This window comes from Desmodus rotundus, chromosome 3 (assembly GCF_022682495.2).
Source record: "Desmodus rotundus isolate HL8 chromosome 3, HLdesRot8A.1, whole genome shotgun sequence".
Lineage (NCBI taxonomy): Eukaryota > Metazoa > Chordata > Mammalia > Chiroptera > Phyllostomidae > Desmodus > Desmodus rotundus.
Window position 1 is genome coordinate 32,135,242 of NC_071389.1, and position 26,689 is coordinate 32,161,930.

The following is a 26,689-nucleotide window of genomic DNA, read 5'->3' on the forward strand; positions in this document are numbered from 1 at the left end:
TAAGTGAAATAAGCCAGTCACAAATGGACAAACCCTGTACATACCACTTCCATGAGATGCCCAAAGCAGCAAAATTCAGAGAGACTGAAAGTAGAAAGGGCAGTTGCCAGGGCTGAGGAAAATGGGAGTGGGGAGTTATTGATGAATGGGGGCAGAGTTTCAGTTTAGCAAGATGAGAGAAGTTCTGGAGAGATAGTGGTGATGTAAATGTACTTAATCTCACTAACCTGTACACTTAAAAATGGTTCAAAGAGTAAATTTTATATTTTACCACAATTTTTAAAAATTAAAATTAAAACAAAAGAAGAGTCGAAAGACAAGTCACAGAATGAGACCACAAAATGAGAAAAAAAATTTACAAATCATACCTGGTAAGGTTCTAGAATCCTAAATATAAAAAGAAAACTTAATGAGCAACAAAAAGATAAACAACCTACTTAAAAATGGGCAAAAATAAAAACTTGAATAGACATCTCTCCAAAAAAAATACACAACAGGCTAATAGGCACATAAAAAGATGCTTATCATTAGCCATTAGGGAAATGCAAATCTAAACCATAATGAGAAACCACTCCATATCCCCTAGAATGGCTGTAATAAAAAGAAAACAAATCGAAAATAGTAGGTGTTGTTGGGAATGTGGATAAATTGGAACCCTCACACATGGGTGGTGAGAATGTAAAATGGGGCAACCACTGCAGGAAACACTCAACAGTTCCTCAACAAGTTAAACATAGAATTACTTATGGCCCGGCAATTCTACTCCGAGATATTAAAGCAATTAGGAATTAAAACAGGTATTCAAACAAAAACATGTGTACAAATGTTCACAGAAGCACTGTTACATAACCAAAAGGTGAAAACAACTCAAATTTCAATCATCAGGTGATGGATAAACAAAATTTGGTATATACAAGGTCTATCCAGAAGGTATCCAGCCATGCAGTAGGAAAAATAGGGACATTTATTTAAAAAAATACAGGATACAAAAAACACTGTACACAGGACAATGATGCTTCTGTCCCCTTTAAAGTAGGCCCCTTAGGACCTCACACAGTTCTCCCAGTCACCATCAGCTGCCCCGTGGTATTTTCCTGAATCTCATCGAAGGTCTGAAATCTCTTCCCTTTCAAAGATGATTTTAGTTTTAAGAAAAGCCAGAAGTCGCAGAGCGCCAAATCTGGGCTGTAGTGGGGCTGAGTCACCAGGTGATTTGATGTTTTGCCAAAAATCTCTGCACCAGACGTGATACATGAGTGAGCATATTGTTGTGATGAGGCTGCCAATCACCAGTTGTCCATAGCTGTGACTTTCTGAATCACCTGAATAATTTCTGCAGAGGAATGTTTACTCTTAACACAAAATTTGACACATAGTCGTTCTGCTCATTCAGTCATTTTGAATGCGATGGCCACACCGTACACATGTTTACTGAACAGCATCCACCACCCCCACTGACTAGTGCAGTGAAGTCATCATTGTTCACACATGCACATCCCAGTCCACTCTCCTTGGCTGCCAGGTTACATCAATATCTACCAAACCATTCTCATTATATTAACAATGGCTGGACTTTTTCCAGATAGACCTTGTACGCATACAACAGATTACTCAGCCATAAAAGGAATCAAGCACTGTTACATGCTACAACATGGATGGAAATTCAAAAACACTGTGCTAAATGAAAAAAGCCAGGCACAACACCCCAGATATTGTATGATTCCACTACACGAAATGTCAGAATAGGAAAAGCCATAGAGATAAAAAGCAGATTAGTGGTTGCCAGGGGCTGGAGAAACAAAGGAAGGAAGAGTGAATGCTTAATGAGCACAGGGTTTTGTTTAGGGTAATGAAGAAGTTCTGGAACTAGACAGCTGTGACAGCTGCAGAACGATATGAATGTACTTAGTGCCACTAGAGTATACACTTTAAAATGACTGAAATGCTGAATTTTGTTACGTGTATTTTATCGTAATTTTAAAAAATCCTACTCTGCATAAATAAAATCCTATTCTGGATAAATGAAAAAAGAAAAAAAAATGTGGTTTAACTCTTCTGGAGTGGTTTTTCCAGTTTGTTTGGGAGCTTAATAGTGATTTCTTAAAATTGCTCCATATTCTTTAAGGCTATTTTTCATACAGTGTATCTAAAACTAGAATGTTTTTCCTAAAAGTGTTAACATTTTGCATATGCATGTACCAAATTAAAACTTTGCTTGGTTATCCATTTCTTAAGTGCTTTTAGAATCGTGACTGGCTATGGGGGGCTGCTGGAGGGAAGACGTTCTGTGTTTACAAATACGACTGGAAAACTCCAATTTCCTACGCAATAAGATAAGCAATTTTCTAACTGTATGCTTAGAAGTATGCGTTTCTTTCTATTCATTAAAAAGCTAAGAGAAAAATCACTTTAATAAAAATGTCAAAGTTTATACAAGCCATATTAGAATTATTCTACTTTGAACACTGAGGTGAAAAACAACATAATAAACATTTTAAGAGCAGTTATTTCCCCAAACAATTTTTATGTGGCTAACCTCCAAAATATTCCTGGTTATCTTTATGCATAGGGACCTAGTATGTCCTTTCTTTCAATTTAATTTACAGCTGAGGACAGATATAAAATTAAAAGCATTCTGCCGCTGCCATCAAACAAGCAAGTAAAATTTGGATATTGTTTACAAACAACCATACACACAAGGACTCTTACCAGAACTTAAAATTTCTACGGAAGTGAGACAAATGTAATCACAATGATTTAAACTCAGACCACATCCAAAGCAGGTTTCTGCATGGAAAGATTAAAACTATGCTAGCCTTAACCTCTGCACTTCCAAAGGCCTCATCATCCCCATCAAACGACGATTTCCTCCAAAGATCCATTCATTACATGAGGTTGACCTGACCCACAGGACGGAATTTCAATGGAAACTCACTTTCCATTATAATTTTTAAAAAGTCTGGGGGCAGAGGGGGTGGGGTCTTCCTTTTCATAAAGAAAACTTGGTCCTCTTTTAAATCCCTACTCCGTCAAAGCACTAACGTCGATTACATCTAAGTACAGTGTGTAGAGTCCTTATGCTGTGCATTGTGTAAGAAGAAAGGAAATGGGCACTTAGAGGATTTCACACGCCATTCATAGTGGCGCTTGATCTTTGTGGAGCTTGATCTTTGTCAGGTTTAAAGGCTGGCAAAAAACATGTTCTTTTATTCTAAGTTAATTTTCCATTTTAGATTGCTAGGCTAACAGTTCAGGAAAGAAAATTATTAATACAGGCCAGAAGTTGAAAGAAGTTTTAGAATAATGTTTTCATGAAAGAACAGATTAAAATCAGTTTCAAATGGAAATGTTTAAGAGAACACATACATGTCTAATCACAAATGGAGGTTTATCTGTTTCTTTTTTGAATTCATAGGGTCCCAGATTTAAGTGCGCCAGCCGCCGCCTGGTGTCTTCAGAGAGCTCACACATGCGTCTTTTTGTGTAGGGAGATGGGGAGTGTGACTTTGAAGATATCGTAGGCTGTTCGTAGTTTTTTGCATTTACGCAATATTTATTTCTCTCAGGGGACTTGGATTTTTTCTTTTGTGATCTCGTTGTTCTGCTTTGCAGTCTGCCGTGTGATTTTTCAACTGGAGCCGTATGGCAAATATACCTATCCTAAACATAAAAAATAAAAATTAACTTGGGTAGAAGATAGGTAGATGGATGGATAGACAGACAGACAGACACAGAGACAGACAGAGATACACACTTTTAAAAAGCAATTGACAGCACATATAATTTAATCCAACTAGATCAGGCTTTCCTATTTGTACAGATCCTTGGAAAAGTCAAACCCATATTCTCTTCGATAACGCTTTGTCTAGTAGTTAATAAAGTACACTGTATCAAACTTCCTTCTTAAGTCTAACACGTACGTCATGAAAATTAAAGCCTAATATTTAATTGTTTGAAAAATCTAAAACAAAATCAGAAAAATTATTTTTCAGTATACTAAATGCTAACATGTAAATACTAACATTTATTTGTTATTTATAAGTATTCAAATAATTGGATATATAATTTAAGAGGGCTTTGCTTAATGATGTTACACATATACATGTCTAATTGATTACAAACTCTTTATTAAGAAAACTACTAAATTAAGTCATTCATACTGCTACGATTATAAACACATGTGCACAATGTGAAAATCTGAAGAAATTTATACATATTTTCATGAAATGTATTACCTGTGTTATACAAAATGATTAGAATTTTAAGATCTCTTCCACACTATAACTTTATAATTTAATGACAGAAAACTGTGCCATCTTAATTCTGGTTCCACATTGCTGTTAAACTAAAAATGTATAAAATATATATTATAAACTTTAATGACTAGTATTCTAACTTTTAAAAATATGGTTAGCTAAAATTTTGAAAAACAAATGTGATATTTCTAAAAATTGTTTTGCATTAGGATACAATTTTATTTAATTTCTACCTTATAAATGCATTAAAAGCTTAATTGTAAGTAAATAAGACCTCTTCGCTCATTATGTAGAATTATGACCTTTCCAATATTGGAGGAAATGGGCAGTTAAGAATCTTTGAACACCCTCCTAACATAAATAGCTTTAAAAATCCACCAATCCTACCCCACTCTCTACCTTCTCAATTCTCTTCCCTATTTGCCAAAGGTATCTATTCTAAATAAATAAATAAATAAAATAAAATAGAAATGTGAAATAAAAGGGTGAAGAGTCAAATATTTTTAAGAGGTAGAAAAACAGGAAAGAAAATGTTTTCCTAATTGGAAAAATAAGTCCATGAGTTTCATACAAACCAGCAGCATCCGATTATTTTATCATCTTTCTTCTTTAGCTCTTGCTATGCTCCTGGGCCTTCTCCCACCTTGTTCAATGACTTCAACAAGCAATTCAGAATTGTTCTACCTTATCCCATTTCATCTCCCTCTATGACATCACACTGACTCACAAAGGCAGGAATGTTAGCACATGAAAGGATCTTAAGGTTTAATAAAATGTTCAAGAAATGAATCTTCCCAAAACCTTGGACTGAGACTTCCTATTTCTCAGCTTTAATGAATTATCTTCTTGTACTTTGTCTTAGATTTCATCATTATACAGATCCATTGCATCCCAAACTCTGAAAACCCTTTGCTCACCAAAACTTTCCCTCAACCTGCTTCCTCTAGTCTCACTGACTCTGATGCTTGCCCTCTTGGTGCCTCAGTCCCTGGGCCGCTCCCCCAGATTGTCACACATTTTTAGTGTCTCTTACACCAGACCTAGGTGGACCCATAACCACCCACTTCAGCAACGCTGGACAGTTCCCACTTACCCCACCTCTGACACACCAAACCTAAAGTCATTGACCCCATCTTCTTACTTCATGGCTTTAGATCTGACTACCACTAGAAGTTATAAACTGTGGTGTATCTACTCAGATACATGTTGTCTAACTCTGCTCAACCCTTACTGCATCCTATTACTGCCAATAAAACTCAGAGCAGGTGCGGTTTTAGACGGCTGCTCCTTTGGCCAAAGGATGATAGCGCATGTGACACCAGCAGAGACTTAAAAAGTACTTGCTGTCTTATGCTCCTGAGAAGCCCTCCCGCCTGGCACTGGGATAGAGCCAAAATGAGCCGAACTAGCCTACTAGAGAGAGACTGTGGCCGTTGCCCCAGCTCAAATCAAGCCAATTTCCAGAAATGGAAAGTCCTTCCCTGGACGAAAACAGCAGCCAACTGTGAGACCTGTGAACGAGGCCATCCCAGATCATTCAGCCCTGGCCTAGCCAGTCCAGAGCAAAAGGCTCACCAGCCAGTCCACAGAACTGTGAGAAACATTTGTTTTATGTCACTAAGTCAGTGTGGATTTTTACTCAGCAAAAGCCACCTGATATGGCAGATTAACAAGCACATTAATAAAGCTACTATTGATATTTAATAGTAAATGCTACTTTGCATTCTAATTTGCAGGAGGTAAAAAGAGTAAGTAGAAAACTAGGTTTATTCCAGAAAAATCAGAATAATATGCTTAATTTTTTTGTCCATTCAGTTGTGACAAAACATCCAATAATTAAAGTTCCAAAAGAAATAAAGATCATTATAGGTATTATAAACATAAATAATCTCAATAATTTTTAAGATTTTACTGACTTGTCTCTTAACAACAAAAATGATTTGTCTTATTATATTTGAATCTGAAAATACTGCTTTTATAGCCATTAAAATGTTAATGGTAACTAATATTCATTTTTAAGTTGATTGATCGTGTTCTCAAATAAGGTCAAATAAGATTAAAATTCTGGCTTTTAACATTCAGAATTGTAATGTAAATGTATATACTCTGTTGTGCCTATTTGGATGTTTTCTACTTTATATTTCAACTATTGCCTCTGACCTCCCCTAATTACCTTAATTAAAATAACCTAGTAACAGCCACAAAATTCATTAATTAAATGTTATGTGCCAGGTACACTGCATATATTCTCTAATTTAATCCTTAAAGCAGCCTTATGAGTAACTTGAACCCAAGTCTATCTGACCCCAAAGCACATTTTCTTAAACTCTGTCTGACACCAAAGTCTATTCTCTTACATCTCTGCTCAATAAAGAACAAATGACAAACACTGAAACAGCAAGATAACAAGTCTTCCCAAAAGTTTACAGAGGAAAATATTATTTCCTAAGTCCAATGAAACTACTACTGGGGAGCCAGTTTCACATTTAGAAAGGACTCTTCCACCAAGCTGTGTCCACTTAGAATGTGTATGCTTTTCTGTGTACATTGCTATACTCCAGACATAAAGAGACTTCTCCATCCACCCACTAGAAGGGCATATCCCAATGTGGAGAGAAAACTTTTGTCTGAGCCCAGGTAAGACATCTGTAACAACTTACAATTTCCAATAAGCGAGCAGTGTATAGATCAAAAGCAAGTCAGAAACATATCTCTGCATCTGGAAAGCACAGGTTGTTACAACTCTAATAGCTGTGCCTCAGCTTGCATTTAAAAAAGGTAAATAACTATAGCCAAACTGTGATCTATTAAATATCTTACTAAATAAAATGATTCCTTTGATAATTTTATAAATCCATGTTACCTTTCTTAGCTTAAGTCACAGCAAATTGACTTAAGCTAGGTCAATTTAGACATCCTCGGCAAATTGACTCTAAAACTGATAATGCAGTAAATGAACACTCCCCTCTTTCCATTGTAGGTCCAGGCTTGCCCTCTTTGGGCCCTCTGGGCTTTATACACTACTGGCTCTTCATCACAGGCTGGTCATTGTCACCTGGTCATGATGCAACCACACATGAGTGATACATTAGTAGATAAGCTGTGGACAAGGTAGCAAGACGGTCCTGGTGACTCAGTGAGAAGTTAGACCAGAACGGAATATTAGACCCAGGTATCTCAGCTTACTAAAGGCAGTTTTCAAAAATATAGAAGGCACTTAGGCTGGAGTGTCCAAGCTTTCCTTGATCCGACAGTACCAGAGTGCTTGCCAAACTGAGCAACAGTCCCTTAAAGAATTAGAGACACTAAAGAAATCAAACTTGCTAAACACCAGTATCCCAGCCTGAGAACCTCTGGCCATATTTGCTAAAAAGGTATCCTTTGAACTTTCTGCAGTCACCTGTAACTTTTTTAAGACTTACAGAAGCCTCTGATTTGGTTTTTGTGGGATGTCTTGATCCTAACATATTCCTGACAGCCTGACTTCTCTGCATTGAAGAAAGGCCCATCAAGTTCACACACACACACACACACACACACACACACTGCCACTGTTTATCACGTGTACTGAACTCTTCCCTCTCACATTTATCAAGATGGAACCAAGCTGCTAAAACCTGTGATAATTGCTTTACCTAAAGATTGACCAAAAAAGGTCAAAACAGCTGAAGCCAAATTACAAAAAATTATGCTTGCCAAATGCCCATAAATATGAACAAACAAACCATTAAATACTGTAAATGACTTTAACCTGAGTGCGGCACTTCCTTGAACTTATCAGGCATTCGGTAATCACTGAGGTTGTAGAAAATTCCAGCTTTGGAGCAATTCCCTGAGGGGCAGAAAGAGGGCATTATTAGACATTTCAATTAAAAAAAAAAGGTATTTTAGTGATGCAAATATGACCTAAAGTAACAAAGCTGCTTCATTTGTCGGTTTGCACTTCTTACAAAGATAGATGACATGATACGTAATGCTAAATGTCTGCCAGACACTTTCATAGTTGATGATTCACTTCTGAGTTGATTGTTACTTTTATGAAATACTTAATATGTTTTTTCATTTTCAAGTATTTTCCTGTCAAATTCTTCTAAGACTTTAAACTATGATACAATATTAAAGTCATAAACACACGAAAATACTTAATGGATTTTAGCTCTTTTTATTTTTACAACTAAAGGCATATCTAACTACGTATCAAGAAATATTTTGGATAGTCTCCTCATTTGAAAAAGAAAATCGCAGGTCCTGGATATGCAGCTGTTGAAAATAGAGGAGACAGAAGTCTCTACAATTCCTCCAACATTTCTTCCCACAATGTAGCTTACACTCAGCTCTATGAATGAACCTTGCTTCTATTTCTTATAACATTTCAATCATCGGCTTGAACACTGTTTTGAGATGAGTAAAGACAAACAGTAAAATTCAAAGCAACAGTCACAAAGCACGGGAGAAAATATTTGGAAGCACCCAAGTCACACATTCACCAAAACATTAAAAGACAGTGCCTGTTCTCAGTGCGGCTTCACTGTGGTACCATGGAAGCCAAACATCTACAAACCCAGCCTGTGACCTAATGAGTTTAAAGTTTCAAGCATCACACACGTTTCAGAAAAGCAAATCTGACTTGCCTAAAAATGAACTGAGCAATTGTTTTTCTGCAAACATATCTACCACTAATGATCTCCCCTATGCCTCTTCATTAGTTACCCATTGCCGATAACATATAAAACATCAGTAAATACTTATTATCTCACATAGTTTCTATGGGGAAGGAATCTGGCAGACAGTAAACTGAGGGGCTCTGGCTCAAATGTCTCCTGAGATTGCCATCAAGATGTCATTTGGGCTGCAGGCGTCTGAAGGCTCTGCTGGGCGTGGAGGGACTGCTTCTGGAGAAGGCCCATTCCCACAGCTTTGGCTGGAGCCCTCCATCCTTTTCCAGCTCTCAGCGAGGGCTCAGTTCCTCATCAAACACACCTCTCTCTCCACAGGGCCGCTGGAGCGTCCTCATCGCACGGCAGCTAGTTCTCCCAACAGCAGTGATCCCGGAGCAAGGCAAGGAGGAAGCCACACTCCTTTTGTGACGTGGTCTCAGAAGTGTAACACACTTCTGTCATATTCTATTCATTAGAGTCACTAAGAGCAGCCCACGGATAAAGGAATTAGGCTTACTTTCTAGTAAAGGAGTACAAAAAATTTGTGGACATGTTTTAAAACCACCTGCATCTACCCTCTGACCATGAACTACCTCTCGTGTGTAAACTACACTGAGGTCCTACGAGAGAGAGCATGGACCAGCCATGGCTCCTGGCTCCACAGTCTGGGCTCTTGCTTCCAACCTGTGAATTATCATTCCTTTGTAATGAGAGGTAGACCATGTCTGTCGCTGCACATGTTCTGAGCTTTGGTCCTGTAAATAGAATTCTGGGGGCCAAAGGCCTTTTCATTTTTCACGTCTCTCACCTTTTCAAACCAAGCTGGTGATGTTTCGGCCATTGTAATGTTCTTAAAAACATTTTGGATCTCTCATGAAAAATGTTATTAGAGTTCATGCCTTTAGACAAAAGCCATACTCTTCTCTATCTTGGGATTCTTCTGCAATTGCTGAGGGATAATGCCCTTAAGTATTTTTTTAAACTTATAATTGAATTATTTTCTGGGGCAACATCTTGGGTCTCACTGAGATTTTAATGAAGAATTTTACAGTCACACGCTTGGTTTCCCCATCAGACCACAATTCCCTGAAAGTGCCCTGGAATGACTTTTGCTCAGAAGACTGGATCGCAGTTTATCTTGCTGGCCATTGGGAAAGGCTGGGAATCTTCAGAAACAGTAAGTTCCAACTCCTTTATGTCTAACCGCCTTTCCTTTGATTTTTCTCTCAACTCTCGTATTTTTCCATAAGCAGCAAGGAGAAGCCTCTCTGGAAGTCTCCTTGTACAGACCCCCATTTCATGCGGCGTTTTTCCACAGCCACATTGCTTGCAGGGGACTCTACTGTCGACCTTTCTGCCTTTATGTCACAAGAATTCTTTTTTCTCCTAGTTCTCAAAAACATCTGCCTCACTTTCCTGCAAACACGCACCTGAGCTTCTTCAAGGCTCTTCAATCTTTCACAAACACTCCAGCAACGCTGTTCAACTTCTGCCCTTTGCAGAACATTCAGAGCTGCTCGAATATCCTCATACATGGCAGCTGGCTACCCACAGAGGGAGGGATACAAAAGTGAACGCAAAGAGAAAGCCACAATGCATTTAATGACCCAGTCTAAAGTCTAATACTGTCACTTCACCACGCTGTATCTGTCAGCACCATGTTGTCCATGGAATTAGCTCTGCCATTGGAAAAGAGGAGTGTCAAATCATTTGTGGACATATTTTATAACTACCGTAGCCTGGACTGCAATTGATCACTCCATATACTGCTGGTCACATAGTAAATAATGCTTTAGTCATTATTTTTATTGGTCTTTCAAAACGCGTATGTGTCATTTGGGTTCCCCAAAGAAACAGAACTAGTAGGATATGTGTGTCTGCAAGAAGAGAGAGGGAGAGCACTAGATTTTAAGAAACGTTTCTCACAGTTGTGAGAGCAGCAAGTCCAAATTCATAGGGCAGGCTGGCAGGTAGTCAATTCAGGCAAAAATTGATACTGCAGTCTTGAGTGAAAAAGCTGTAAGCAGCCGGCAGGCAGGGAACTCAGGCAGTGTTTCTGTGTTATAGTCTAGAGGCAGAATCCTTCATTCCGCAGGAAACTTCAGTTTTTGCTCTTTGGGCATTCAATTAACTGGATGAGTTTTACCCACATTATCAAGAGCAATGATAAACCTAAACTCAAAGTCAACTGTTTGGAAATGTTAATCACATCTACAAATATCTTCACAGCAATACCTAGACCAGTGTTTGACCAAACAACTGGGTGCCATGACCCAACCAAGTTGACACACAAAATTAATCATCACGCCATCTCCAATGTCAGTTACTCTATAAAGGCTCCAATAAGATGTAACTCATTCATTTAATCCAATCAAGAGACATTTAACTACCCACTCCAGACAAACTACTGTGCTAAGAGTAAATTTCAAAAGTGAGAAAATCACAGATTCTGTTTCTGTGATGTTGACAGTCTAAAGGAGATGCCATCACCACCACCACCACCATCATTACCTCCGTCCTGATCTCCACAGCCTCCATCATATCACTAACTTTAATCCATCCTACAACCCTGTGGTGTCTCTGTGTTACAGTGCTTTGCTCGAGTTCACTCAGGCAGTCTGTGAGTGCCAGACTGTAATCCCAGGTGTGATTTGAGTCCCGGCCACAGTGATGGGCTCAGGAGGATAGCCTAAGACTCAGGTGCCTATGTCACAAGAATTCCGAGGAAAGGTGGGCCACATTATTTACCCCTAGGATTCTGACACCAGTTTCAGCATATAGGTTTTCCAATGTCACCAAGCAGTTCTCTGTGACATGCGTGGTATCCTACAGTTTAACTCAGCTTTAATACTGCCTACCTGGCAACAGCTCCAGATCCCACAGGTTAGTCCCACAAAACTGTCTCCAACCCACTTTAGATGCCAATCGCTACTTTGTCACCTTTGCTTCTGACCAGTTGGCTATGAATGAAAGGTTCCCATGACCCCCTCCTGGGGTTCAATTAATTGGCCAGAGTAGCTCACAGAACTCAGGATAACAGTTCACTGTTCACCATAGTAAGGATGCAGATGAACATCTAGATGGAAGACATCTGCAGGGCAGAGTGTGGGAAGGGACACAGATCTTCCTTCCGTGCCTTCTCTGGGCACGTCACTCTTCCAGCCCCTCTCTCCACATGCTCACCAACCCGGAGGATCTCTGACCCCGGCCCTGTTGGGCATTTATGGAAGCCTCACTACATAAGCATGATTGACTGTATCGCTGTCCGTTGGTAACTGAACACAATCTCCAGCCCCCTCCCCTTTCTAGAAGTCCAGGGCAGTGCTGAGAGTTCTAACCCTCTAATTGCAAGGTTGGTTCCCTTGGCAACCAATCTGTACCCGAAAGGGGCTAAAAACCAAATGTATATGTGTATTTATTATAAATCACAATATCATAGTCTCACTGCCCACAATTAATTCTGTCCCCTACAGTAAAAGAGCTACTGATTTTTCTACCCAGCTGCATGCAGGTTTGGTGAAGCCACAATTTCACTGGCCAAGGAGGGTGTGGGAGCAGTCCCAGGCAAGAAGGCCACATACTCCCACTTTCACCCAAAGCTTCAGCAGTTATTCAAACATAAACACTCTTAATTTATCTTAATTATCTTAACTGACAATCAGCTTCCAGTGTCCTGAAACTCATGTTTGTGACAATTTTGTCCAGTTTTATACTTATTTTGTGTGGAGAGAGGAATTGGCCAAACTTTCCCTTTATACCACCATTACCAGAAGTCCCATACATATATACAAAAGGCCTCAGTGCACTGGCTGGTGTAGCTCAGTGGATTGAGCACGGACCTGCAAATCAAAGGGTTGCCAGTTTGATTCCCAGTCAGGACACATGCCTAGGTTGTAGGCCAGGTCCCCAGTAGGGGGACCCGTGGGAGGCAACCACACATTAATGTTTCTCTCTCTTTTGCCTGCCCTTCCCCTCTCTCTAAAAATAAATAAAATCTTAAAAAAATAAAATGCCTTAGCAATGCAATATCTTCTGAGTATTTGTCATATGTAAGAATAACTCAAATTAAATGAAGAAAGATAACTGTTAATGGTCCACACTGTTATATTTATATTACCAATTTGGTATACTGTAGCATTTTAAATTACTTTTAAAAGACCATAATTTAAAGTCAGACATTTTTTCATTGCAAGTTTCTAGACAGTTGCTAAAACACTCTTAGAAGACTTTCATAATATAGAATGTGGCTAATGGATACTAAAAATATCCCCAACAAGGTACGTTTTCAGAGATTTGCTAGTCAACTTCCACATTTTCACAAGCTGACGTTGTTGTGTCCTAGGCTAGAGCATAGCACCAATTTAGAGCTGCAGGAGAAATTACTTAGTTCACCATACTGGCTCTCACCACCCCACTCTCTACTCAGGCTACTCTAGCATTTCACAAAGTTAGTAAAAAATGTCCAAGTTGTTTCAAGCTAGGTAAGTTTTGCTTTTTTCTTCTTTGAAACAGCATAGGCTTTTCTCCATTTCTGTAAGTGGAAGCCATTTTCAGGGATGGAAATATTTTGAAATCATCCAGTGAAAGCAGAAGGAAGTTGGAAGACTTTGGGGGAGAGTCTGCCGTCACAAAGCAGCTTTCACTTCTAGGTGTATAGATACAGATTTCCTTTACATGAACGTGTAGCAATCTAGCCAAATCCCACTAACGAACATTTCAGGCATTTCCATTTTGCGCTATTAGAAACAGTGCCGCAAGTGGACACTAAGGCTCTCAGTGTACCAGTGAAAGCGCGTCACCGACATATTACCTAGAGTGTCGCAGGCTATGGGAACCTTCGCCTTTCCTAGATAATTCTTAATTGTGGCTGTTCCCAATTTACATGGCGCAGCAGCATAAGAGAGTCTCCTTCCTTCACACTTCTGATATTGTCAAATTTATTAAATTTTACCATTTTTTATGGCTGTAAAAATGAAAACATGTGGTTGTTTTAATTGGATTTTCTTAAATGTTACTGAGTTGAGCACCTTCCAAAATGCTTATTGGTCATTCTTTGAGAAAAATATAGAAAAGAGAGAAGAGAGACAAAGAGAAAGATAGGGTGGTAGAGAGGAGGGGTAGGAGAGGTGAAGAAAGGGGAGAAATGTGAAGAATATAAGACAAAATAGCATTTGTTAGTTTGGGGGTAGATACATGGGTTTCGTTTACTTATTTTCATTTAATGTCAGTACGTTTAACATAACACTGTACTTTCAGAAAACCATTGTGATTAAACCAAGTTAAACTTGGAAATAGCTCCTCACACTTCAGATACCGAGGGCTCCGCAGTGGGCTAACAGCGACTGGGCGTCCTCACAAAGCAGTTCGGAGGACAGCGGGCACTTACGCGAAGGCCAGGAATCCTGCTCATGGTGACCTGGCGGTTGGAGTCGTGGTGCCCCGAGAGCTGGTTCGGGCCCGGAAACATGAAATCGCGTGTGTTTTCATCATACGCAGACAGCGTTTCCCCCACTACAAGAGAGAGATCCTGTGATTCAAATTATAACAAAATATTCTATTTAGGAACCGAATCGTCAGGTGCAATATACATAATGCCTGATGCCTTACTGAAATACCTGCTTCGGGGTCATGGTTTTTTCTATGAAAGGAAAATTAAAGTTATGTTACATGGATGAACGCATTTCCTTATTCAGACATGGAGCACACTTTTCTAATTATCATACCCCCTTTTGTAGGAGGACGAGGAATGAATATTCATCTAACTTTAGTGAGTAGCTATGAGTTTCTTTAAAAAAAAAGTCTTTGTAAATGTATCAAGTTGCTAATGACATGTACACATCTGAAATTTAATTACAGTCTCCACTAATTTTTCTATCTTCTGTTGTTTTCTACCTGCCATTATAAGGTATTAATTACATGCTGAAAAAAATATAAACATTTTCTGGAATTTGTGGTTATCTGAATTTGGTATATATTTAATGTTCAACATTTTTCAAATTATTAGTTTCCAATAAAATATAGCTCTTTTCACATAAATAAGTACTTGACTAATATAGATTTCTCCTATAATCATAGATATCAATAACAGAAATAAAACTATCCTCCATATTTTAACTCTGCCTATTCTAGGGATTTGTAATGTTTGCTAAATAGGTAAGGTTTTCTCCTTCACTCCCAATAACAGTCTACCCACAAAAACAAAGATAACTGACTACATGATCAACAAAGCATATAATTTTAGAAAAATCACAAAAACCTAACAGTCAGTTTTTATGAATGTCAGAAAATACACTAGAATGAAACCAGGTTATTTTCACTTTCATTCAGTTCTATTTCTTCAACTTTAGAACAGTGTGTTCAAATGCCATTTATGTTAACCTTCCTGTATAAATTATTTTGATCTATTGACATTTTACACATAGTGGACCAATACTAGAAACTCAAAATCATTCTTAATTTCAGAAGAAAAGAAAAAGATGAGATATTTAAAAAGCATTTCACTGAAATGGGTTCACATGTCACTTACTTTACCAAAACATAATACAGTACCTGGTGGAACTAGTTGAATCAACTCAAACAATGCTGTATCATCTGAAAGGTTAAAGAAAAATTTCCTTAAACAAATTAATAACAAACAAATGCTATTTATTTTACCGTAGAACTATCTACAAATTAAAGTAACTACTGAATATACTACATTTTACATATATTTATATCTTGGTATATATATTGTGTGTATGTATATACCATATTTTTGGGACTATAAGACACACTTTCACCGCCCCCCCAAATTTGGGAGGAAAATGGGGGGTGCATCTTATAGTCCGAATGTAGCTTACCTGGCTCTCTGTGGGGGAGGGGGTGGTGGTGGAGTGAGGTTTTTTCCCCTATTTTCCTCCTCTAAAACTCTAAAACCTAGGTACGTCTTAAGGTCCAGTGAGTCTTATAGTCCGAAAAGTACGGTATATATGTGTGTGTGTGTATCTATATATATGTGTGTGTGTGTGTATGTGTATATATAATGTTTTTATGGCTTCACTAATCTATAGAAGAAATAAAACTTTCCACCTCTCTGAAGTTTTCTTTCTGATTTTTTTAAGACTGATTTTTTTAGTGTAGTTTTAGGTTTACAACACAATTGACAGGGAGGTACAGAGATCTCCTGTAATATCCCCTGCCACCACACATGAGTAACCTCCCCCAGTATCAACATCACTCACAGGAATGGTACGTTTTCTACTAAGGATGAACCTATATTGACATATCATAATCACCCAAAGCCCATAGTGTGCCTTACGGTTTACTCTTCATGCAATATATTCTGTGGGTTTGGGCAAATGTATAATGACATATTCCCATCATTATAATATCATACACACTATCTTGAAAATCCTCTGTTCTCTGATAGCTTTTAATAAGCTCATGAAGTTAGAGGAACAAAAATTGGAGTATCATGATCTTGGAAAGAGACGGGAGGGGGGTCTGCGGATACGAGACAATGACCAGATTAACAGGCTAGACTATAGAACTGGATCTTAAAAAGACACACAAGAGTAAACAGTCAACTAAAATAGGTAGCCAGTGCTATATACTGAATGCTTGTAGCCCCTAAAATTCATATGTTGAAATCCTAACCCCCAGTGTAGTATTTGGAGTTCAGACCTTTGGGAGGTAATTAGGGCAAAGTCCTCATAAACAGAATCAGTGGCCTTATAGAAGACACTAAAAAGCCTCCGTGCCCCCTCCGCCATGTGAGAACACAGAGATAAGATGGCCCTGAATGAACAGAAAAGGTACCCAGACAGACACAGAAACTGATGCCTCGATCTGGGACTTTCCAGCCTCCAGAACTGCGAGAAACGAATTTCTACTGTTTAATAAGCCTCTCAGTCTCTGGTATTTGTTATAGCAGGCCAAACATACTAAAGACGGCCACCTAGGAACTGAGGCCTAAATCTGAATCATACAAAATCCTGTCTGAATTAGGGTGATCCAGAATTGCTAGGGCTCCCTAGTAATCTGCCAAAACAATCAGAAGTCTGATCTGAAGGAAAATATCCTCATCTACAGTTTTGAATTATTTCTACAATTTTTACATTCAATGAAAACTGATCAAGTAAATAGAAAAAAAATAACTATTGGGATTAAAAACTGAGAGAAATAACAGATAATAAAAGCAGATAAACAGGAGGTTCAGAAAAAAAATATCAGACTGAGACTTAAAATATGCTTGATATGCTCAATAAAATAAAATACAATTTGCATTTCTCTGATGATTAGTGATGTTGAGCATCTTTTCATAAGTCTGCTGGTCATTTGTGTGCCCTCTTTGGAGAAGTGTCTGTTCAGATCCTTTACCCATTTTTTAATTGAATTGCATTTTTTTTGGTGTTGAGTTTGGTAAATTCTTATAAATTTTGGATATTAATCCCTTATCAGATGTATTGGCAAATATGTTCTCCCTTTCAGTGGGCTGTCTTTTTATTTTGTTGATGGTTTGCTTTTCCATGCAAAGACTTTTGAGATATCACCTCACATCAGTCACAATGGCCATCATCAATAAATCAACAAACAGCAAGTGCTGGTGAGGATGTGGAGAAAGAGCAACCCTTTTGCACTGTTGGTGGGAATGCAGATTGGCACAGCCACTATGGAAAACAGTATGGAGATAGCTCAAAAAATCAAGAATGGAGCTGTCTTATAACCCAGTGATCCCACTTCTGGAAATTTATCCAAAGAAACCTGAAACACTAATTCAAAAGACTGTAAGCACCCCTATGTTCACTGCAGCATTGTTTATAATCACCAAGATATGGGAGCAGCCCGAGTGTTCATTAGTAGATGAGTAGATAAAACAACTATGGGACATTTACACAATGGAATACTATTTGGCCATAAAAAAGAAGAAAATTTATCATGCAATAGCATGGATGGACCTGAAGAACATTAGGCTAAGTGAAATAAGCCATTTGGAGAGAGACAAATACCATATGATTTCACTCATATGTGGAATCTAATGAATAAACTGAATGAACAAGCAAAATAGAAAGAGACTCATAGATAGAGAGCAGGATGACAGCTGTTGCTGGGGGAGGTTAGAGAGTGGAGAGAAGCAAAAAGGAAAAAGCACTCATGGACATGGACAACAGTGTGGTGATTGCAGGGGAAGGTGGGTATAAGGGGGACAAATGGTAATGGGAAAAATACAATAATAAATAAAAACTTACGAGAAAACAAAATAAAATGCAAGATTGAGAATGTTTAACAGAGAACTGGAAACAATTATAAACAACCAAATGAAAAAATTTTAACTTAAAAATAAAACATGATGGATGGATTTATCAGCAAATTACAAATGACCAAAGAGAGATTTTTAGAATTGGAAGACAAATATATATATTTGAGAGAAGCACAAGAAGTCAAAAGGATGGTGAACATATAAAGGAGAAAAAAAAGGATAGAGTAAGAGGATCTAACACTGTGTAATGGATTTACAAAAGAAGGGAAGAAAAATACTCATTTGAACAAAGAGCCTGTATTTTATTCATTTCTGAATCCCCATCAGGGGTGTCCAACCTTTTGGCATGTCTGGGCCACTCAGAAGAAGCAGAGTTGTCTTTAGCCACACATTAAATACATTGTGATATGTAATCAAAAAAAATTTCATAATGTTTTAAATAAATTTACAGTTTTGTGTTGGGCCGCATTCACAGCCATGCTGGGCCGTGTGCGGCCTGCAGGCCGTGGGCTGGACACCCCTGCCCTGCGTTATCTCAGTGACAGAATCTGTACAGGCAATGGAAAAGTTTTAAAAAATGACAAATCTTAATTCGAATCATAGGTCAGTGGAAAAACAACTTTTTACCACCCCTTGAATCACACAACGTATTTCATGAGTATATCATGGCTGTTTCTCATCCCATTACCAATAAATGGAAAAACAGAAAAGAACTGATATTAAAGATGGTACTGAAATAAGAAACAGGCTCTTAAAGGACAGCCCTGTCTTTTCAAAACTATCTGAACACAAAATAAAATTTCATTTAGAAATCAAACAAATTAAGCAAACAGGATAAGCTCAGTGTCATAATTTTCTATACATATCAACACTATTTTTCCTGAGGTCACTCATTCTGCAACCTCAACTATTTGAAAGACATGTTTACAAACAAACCAGAAAATGCACTAAATAATATGGGTCGCCAATACAATAATATTAATTACTATCATTTGGAGAATATCTTGTGTACCAGGACTGAGCTCCTGTAAGCTTCACACAAATCCTCAAAACCACTCTAGCAAGTGATTATCTCCATTTTACGAATTAAAAAAATAAGGTTAAGGTTAGCAAAGATAGTAACTTCCTGAGCTGAGATTTGAGCTCGGCTACAACTAGCTGTCTTCAAAGCTTGCACTGTTTTCATTAACAAGGCTGCTGGAACTAGAAAGTAGTGATTTACAAAATAAGTATGAGGTGAAGAAGAATTATGAATGAGGAATAGGATAAAGAAATAGGACAGTAGCTAGATGGGAGCGAAGATGAAGACAGGGAATACTTCTTTTTTTAAGATGGGAATGTGCAGCATGTTTATATGGAGTGGGTGTAACAAGAGAGAAATGGGAAGATACAGAGGGAAAAAAATTAAAATGTAATAACCAAGGCTCTAGGAATGGCATGAGGAGATGCGTCACGGAAACCAGTATCCAAAATCACTTTGAGCAGAACAGAGAAACTTCATCCTCTAGGACCAGGGGAAAGAAGATAAGAATGAGAAGTGACGCAGGTGACTTTTGGGACAAGGGTACATAGTATAGGAAACTGAGGCGTATCACTACTGGGGCCTCAGTGTCTGTCAGTGAAGTAGGAAACAGAGTCATCTTAAGAATATTGGAGTTTGAGCAAAGACATCTGGTAGGAGACATGGATATGCTTAGGGTGTCTACACGACAAATCAGAGAGGAAGTTCTCCAAGAAGGAAAAGACTGGAAGGTAACACTGAGAAGCAAACTGTGGTGGCACCTATCTGAGGTTCAGGAGTCTACCGGCAACACCAAACTAATGCTGACGGAGCGGGTTTGCCAGACAGATCAAAACTGTAATCTACTACTTAAAAATAATAAAGTAATACCAGAATCTGAACAACTGCATCAATCAAATTTAGAAAAACAAAAGTGAGATAGTACAACTCAGGAAAGAAGTAGAAAGAGAAGGCATTTCAAAAATGCACATTAAACTGTAACAAAACCAAATAAGCGCAACAGATAACACTTTAAGAGAAATTTAACAAAAAATGGGATCTTTCTTAATCATGAAGAAACAAAATATTTAAATATGAGGGAAAATAACAAATATTAAACAGGCAAAAGATATTCAACATACTAGAGCCTGATGAAGAAAACTAAGGTAAAGGAAGAAAATAAATAATAAATAGTATAGTTTAGGAAACTTTGCAGAAATTAAAAAAAAAAGAATCTATAAATAAAAGAGAACACATATCTAAGAATAACAAGCCATAAAAAAATACTTTAGGACATATTCTAGGAAACTATCAAGACTTAAAAAATATTTTATGTATCTAAGCAAAAAGAAATGACTTATAAGTGAAAGAACGTTAAACTTTGAGAAAATGATTTAAATACCTGAGGGAGAATCGGGGTTAAGCACAAAATAAAAAGCTAAAATTATAAAAGCAAACACAGGGGAAAAATTATTAATTCAAGGAAAAAACAAAATTCCTGCAGGAAAGTAATCACGGTATGTATACCACATGGTCAGCTAAAAATACTTTTAATATGGTCATAAAAATATAAACCAAAATTGTAATATACTATGTTAAAAGGAAAGGAAGACAGAAACTGGCCATGTGTAGGTTTTGAGAGCAAGCAGAGAATTTATGAAAAGTATTTATATCCTCGTTTTCCATAAGAGAAAGTAGAGATACTATCCAAAATCAAAAATAAAAATGTTTCAAAGGCAGTACAAGCATGTTAGAGATACGTAGGGGAGTACAGAGAAAAACAAGTTTCAAGAAAATGAAAAGCAGTCCATAGGGGAGTGGGGAATGACGAAGGAGAGGGAGGTCACAGCACTGCTGTTTTTGTGAGAAGCACTGTGTACTATATGTAACTCTGCTATAAAGTAAAATAGTGTAATTCTATAACCTACTAAAAGTAACATTTTGATATAAATAAAAAACAAATTTAAAAAGGTAAGACAGTAGCATTTACATGTATGTATATGTATACACACATATACATGTATGTCTGGTCTAAGAGCAAGTCCTACAGGATATTAAAATTAATGCAAAAATTATTTCATAAAGAAAAATGAAAGTCTAAAATCAAGCCAAGGAAGGAAACAGCCCTTTTATAAAAGACAGAAGTAAATCGAAAATGCCCCACCCCAGCCAGAATCACTCCAGAAAAGGAATGTTGCTGGAAACCAAATCTAAGCTATGTAAGTTACATCTGCTGGAACATGTAATGGAATTAACCTCATTTTATAGTTGTCCTTCATCTTATAACCAAGTAATGACAATTTTCTTCCCTCTTCTGAAAAAATTTCATTTTCATGTACTTTTAGTGTGAGTTACAAAGTATGTGTACTGTAAAACTCCAGAAATCCTAGTCACGTGTAGCAAATCAAAAGCTCAGGAAGTATCTTGAGAGAGTGCCAGAATGCTGTTAACTCTCAGTATCAGCAAGAACAATTGCTATAATAATTTTTCTAAACACTGATTTACTTGCCCTAACTACAAAGGTGAAGGTGAATTCATTAGAATGCATTTGCCACTGCGCATTTAAAATAAAGATTAAATTTAAAAAACAAATAAAATAAAATACGCATTCTGAGTCCTCTATAAGCTCTCCTGAGGATCCAGGCAAGGATATTCACACCCACAGACTCTGAGGATTTATTCTCAGCCTTCAAATCTACACCTGAAGCATTTAAAAAACTGCAAACACCAGGTGAGCACTTGTTCCCAGAAGCTGAAAAGCAAGGGCTCTCGTGCAACTGCCATTTTTCCCTACAGGCAGGAGAAAGCAATAGGGACACCTAGTAATCCACTGCAATATAAATAAAGATCATTATCTTCTCTTGATCCAAATGTTGAAGGGAACGAAGCCAGAACAGCTGTTACAAAATTCCAAATACAAAATATATTTGCTAATCAAAGGATTATAACACTACAAGTAGGTATCTCAGTAGGATAGATCCAATACTCATAAAAGTAATGATGAGAAGCAGGTATTACGATATTTTATTTAACTCCTTGGATATCAAATTTCCAGCATATAACATGTATTGTCATATGCTCTAGAGATATAGCAAACAAAACAGAAAAAGTCTCTGATCTTATAAAACTGTCATTCTAAAGAAAGGAAATATAGAATAAATAACAGCACTAGTAAGAAAACGAGGAGGACCATTCATCACTGTTTGCCCTGAGGTACCTTTTACACCTGCTGTCCTGGTGGAAATATTAAAAGTATACAATATCCTGGTGTAGAAGATATGGTAGCTCTTAAAGACAATGGGATAGTGGGTGAGATACTGAGCCAAACGTGTTGCTCTTTTAGATACATGGTAAGCAAGGCTTCTCATTGTAGTGATACATTTGAGCAGTGACTGGAAAGAGAGGGAGAAAGCATGGTGCTTACCGTATGAAGAGCTTTTCACACAGTGTGTTTGTATCAGTATACTGTGTGTGTGTGTGTGTGTGTGTGTGAGTAGAAGAGAATCTAAACCTTCAGTGAGAAAGGATGTAAACCCCCAGTTTCAACAAAGAAGCAGAAACTTTGCATTCCCCTTCTTGCTTAAAAATGGTTCACAGAATATAGTTGTAGCTATACCTAATTTTATTCTGGTAAATTCCAGACTTAAAACCATCTCCCTAAAGAGAATATCTTCTCTATGAATGTAAAATATCCATTTATGCCGTTAATATCATTGGCACTTAATATTATTTTCTATATCATAAATATATGAGGTCTGTCCAGAAGGTATCCAGCCATGACATATGAAAAATAGAAACATTTATTGAAGATATAAGATACAAGAAACATTGTACAAAGGACAATGATACCTCAGTCCTCTTCAAAGTAGGCACCTTGGGACCTCACACAGTTCTTCAAATCACCATCAGCTGCCCCATCATATTTTCCTGAATCTCATCAAAGGTCTGAAATCTCTTCCTTTTCAAGGGTGATTTTTGTTTTGGGAAAAGCCAGGAATTGCAGGGCACCAACTCTGGGCTGTAGAAGGCTGAGTCACCTGGGTGATTTGATGTTTCACCAAAAAACTCTTCACAAGACGTGATGCACGAGCAGGCACGTTATCATGATGAAGCTGCCAATCACCAGCTGCCCATAGCTGCAGCCTTCTGAATCATCTAAATAGTTTCCACGGAGGAATGATCAAGCTTAACGCAAAATCAGATGCAGATTCATCGCTCTACTCGCTCAGTCATTATGAATGTGACAGCCACAGTACACATGCTCACTCAATGGTGTCTACCACCCCCACTGACTAGTACAGTGAAGTCGTCATTGTTCATGCATGCACACTCCAGTCCACTCTCCTTGGCTGCCAGGTTACATTGATGTCACGCAAACCATTCTTGTTATATTAGCAATGGCTGGAATTTTTCTGGACAGCCCTCACATACTTCCCCAGCATCTTAGGTGATTCTGGGCATCTGGAATTTCCTTAGAGGTATGAAATGGAACTGGTAAGTTTTCCACTAATAACAATAGTATTGGGTTGGCCAAAATCTTGGCTTAGTTTTTTCCATAAAACTAAAGACACATTTTTAATTTTCACCAGTAACTTTACTGATTTGGATATTTGAGTATGTGAGCTATCTTTCATGTGGTAGAACATTGATTGTTCTCAGTCAATGTCTCTATTTGATCGCTATCAACTTCAACTGGTTGACCCGACTGTGGGGCATCGTCCAGCAAGAAATCTCCATCATGAAACTTTGCAAACCACTTTTGACATGTTTGATCAGTCACAGCACCTTTTCCATACACAGCACAAATCATTTATTGCATTTCAATTGCATATTAACCTTTCATAAAATAATAAAGCATAATATGCCAAAAATGTTGCTTATTTCTTCCATTTCAATATTAAAGTGGCTACACAAAAATTCACCAATTTTGATAAGCTTTTTATAATGCATGCTAATGTGACAGCTGTCACAATACAACAAAATCGTTTCAAATGAAGTAAGACAACTAAGTGCTGCTAGAGCCATCTTACAGAAAAAAACAAGTGAACTTCTTGGCCAACCCAACAATAACACACCACCAAGAGTAATTACCAAGGTATATTTTTAAGTGTTTACTGTGTGCCGAAGACTGTTGTAAGCATTTTACCTGAGGTTACTCAAGGACTATTTATCAGGCTGCCCAATTAAGGGGATCCCAGAATCTCCTTGAGCATGTGGGCCACATTCAATTTGCTTTTAGACAACACATTTTTAATTACTGCATTTTGGGTTTTAGACAGTCAGACAGACAAGCACACGTTAGTTTTGTATGTTACACATGGGAAATGATATATGTAACTCACAATTCCTGTGGAGAATAGGTAAGTGGAAATTCTGGAAGAATCCACATAGATTCAGTGTCTCCTTACTTGAAATACTTCCCTTTACATTCACTGACATAAAATCTGCTCTCTTCTTTGGGCTCAACTTTGTATCATATTTGAAGGGGCTGTTTCTACCATTTCTACCATCACTCTAAGTTTGAAGGCTCACTGTAGAGACATCTATGAGCTATCCCCACGCCATTCAATCCCTCTCTTTTCACCTCCCATTAGAGACCTATGTAGTTCTGACAAAGGTGAACAGGTACCACCTGAAACAAAGACATGTTCAAGCTAAGCCAAGAGCATACTATTCAATACATCCTTCATCTCACTGTTATTAGAATAAATCTGAAGACCTGATGGAAGTTATGGAACACAGACCTCTTATTTTTAGAACATGACAGAGAGATATGAGGCCTGAAATTGCTGCAATTTTGCTGCCATGAAATTTTACTGTCATAAATGAGGTTAAGATTGAGGAAGATATCAAAATTATAAAGGTATAAGCAATTAAAACAGAGCCTCAAAATAAATATATCAGTCTGGATCCAATTAGGAGAGAGAAACCACACAGGGAAATTTTAATATAAAGAACTATTAACTAGGAGGGGGGCTAAAGTGATGAGGGATAGTCTAGGAAGAGGTAAAGAGACCTTAAAGCATACGGGGATAGCAGAGAGGAGAGCCTTCCGCCCCGGGTGCAACCAGAGCTGGGAGGAAGAGCTCTCTCTCCCCGAGCTCTCGGGCCCCAGTGCTCAGATCCAGAACTTGCTAGAGAGAGTGCGGCCTTGGCTCACTGAGAGAGAGAAGCTGCTCTCGTGCCTTGCCAATAGAACTTACTGGAAATCTGCCTTCTGGAACTTGTCACAAATCATTCCTCTGGGGTGCCAGGGAGGCGCTTCACCAGAGGCACTTCACTACGAAACCACCCGGGGGAACAGTTACGGGACACTGCTGTTGGCCACAGCGTATGGAAATATCTGGGCACCAGAGTCTGCAAGAGCCACAGAAGTCTGGTCCTGGGGATAAAACAGGCACAGGGCAGGAGCCTGCCGAGTAGGCACACACACATCTGGAAGCAAAACTCTTTCCCTCCACAATGTTACTCCAGGGCCCTCTACTACAAAGCTTCAGGGCCAGCTGGAAAGAAACAAATATTTAAAGGGCCAGATCAACTTCCACAGATCAGGCACAAAGATTGAATTGGAATTGTGGGGTAGTAAATCAATAACCAGCACATTATATGAAGCAAAAACGGATAAAAATGAAAGGAGCAACAGAAAATTCAATAATTATAGTGGAACATTCAAATGTTCTTCTCTCAATAATTGATAAAACAACCAGACCTCTTCTAGCCCCCAAGAAATAAAAGTCAGCAAGAATACAGAAGCCTTGAACATTCTCAACTAACCTCACCAAGTAATAGAAATAGATTGATATAGAATAACTGAACCAATAAGAGCAAAATAATCATTCTTTTCAAGTATACTTAGAATATTTTCAGAAAAAATCATATACCAAGTGGTAGAAGAAAGGAGTAATAAGCATTAAAATTAAAATCAATAATAGAAAAGAAAATAGAAAACAAATCACTGAAATAAAGAATTAATTCTCAAAAAAATATGACCAAAATTGATAAGCCTTTAGGCCAACCATGGAAGAAAAGAAAAAAGAGCACCGGTCAGAGCGGCCATCATAAACAAACCAACAAACAACAAGTGCTGGGAGGCTGGGGGGAACGCTCGTGCACTGTTGGTGGGAATGCAGACTGGTGCGGCCACTGTGGAAAACAGTATGGAATTTCCTCAGAAAACTAAAAATGGAACTGTCTTTCGACCCAGCAATTCCACTGCTGGCATTATACCCTAAGAGCCCTGAAACACTTATTCAAAAGAACCTATGCACCCCAATGTTCATAGCAGCACAATTTACAATAGCCAAGTACTGGAAGTAACCTAAGTGCCCATCAGCAAATGAGTGGATCCAAAAACTATGGTATATTTACACAATGGAATTCTACACAGCAGAGAGAAAGAAGGAGCTTATATCCTTTGCAACAGCATGGATGGAACTGGAAAGCATTATACTAAGTGAAATAAGCCAGATGGTGAGGGACAATTACCATATGATCTCACCTTTAACTGGAATATAATCAACAGAAGAAAAAAGCAAAC

At 38.0% G+C, this 26,689-nt stretch overlaps 1 protein-coding gene across 6 annotated transcripts in view; it reads right to left on the reverse strand.

Annotated features, from left to right (window-relative positions):
* Positions 1–26,689, reverse strand: part of SPATA6 (spermatogenesis associated 6) — a 97,712-nt gene that overhangs the window by 46,910 nt on the left and 24,113 nt on the right. For all 6 annotated transcript variants that reach the window (XM_053919913.1, XM_045204175.2, XM_024571069.3 and 3 more), the window contains 4 exons: positions 15,464–15,505; positions 14,301–14,425; positions 8,008–8,088; positions 3,367–3,660 (listed from right to left, as the gene is read on the reverse strand). In XM_053919913.1, the coding sequence (XP_053775888.1) occupies positions 3,367–3,660; positions 8,008–8,088; positions 14,301–14,425; positions 15,464–15,505 (542 nt within the window). The remainder of the gene's footprint in view (positions 1–3,366; positions 3,661–8,007; positions 8,089–14,300; positions 14,426–15,463; positions 15,506–26,689) is intronic.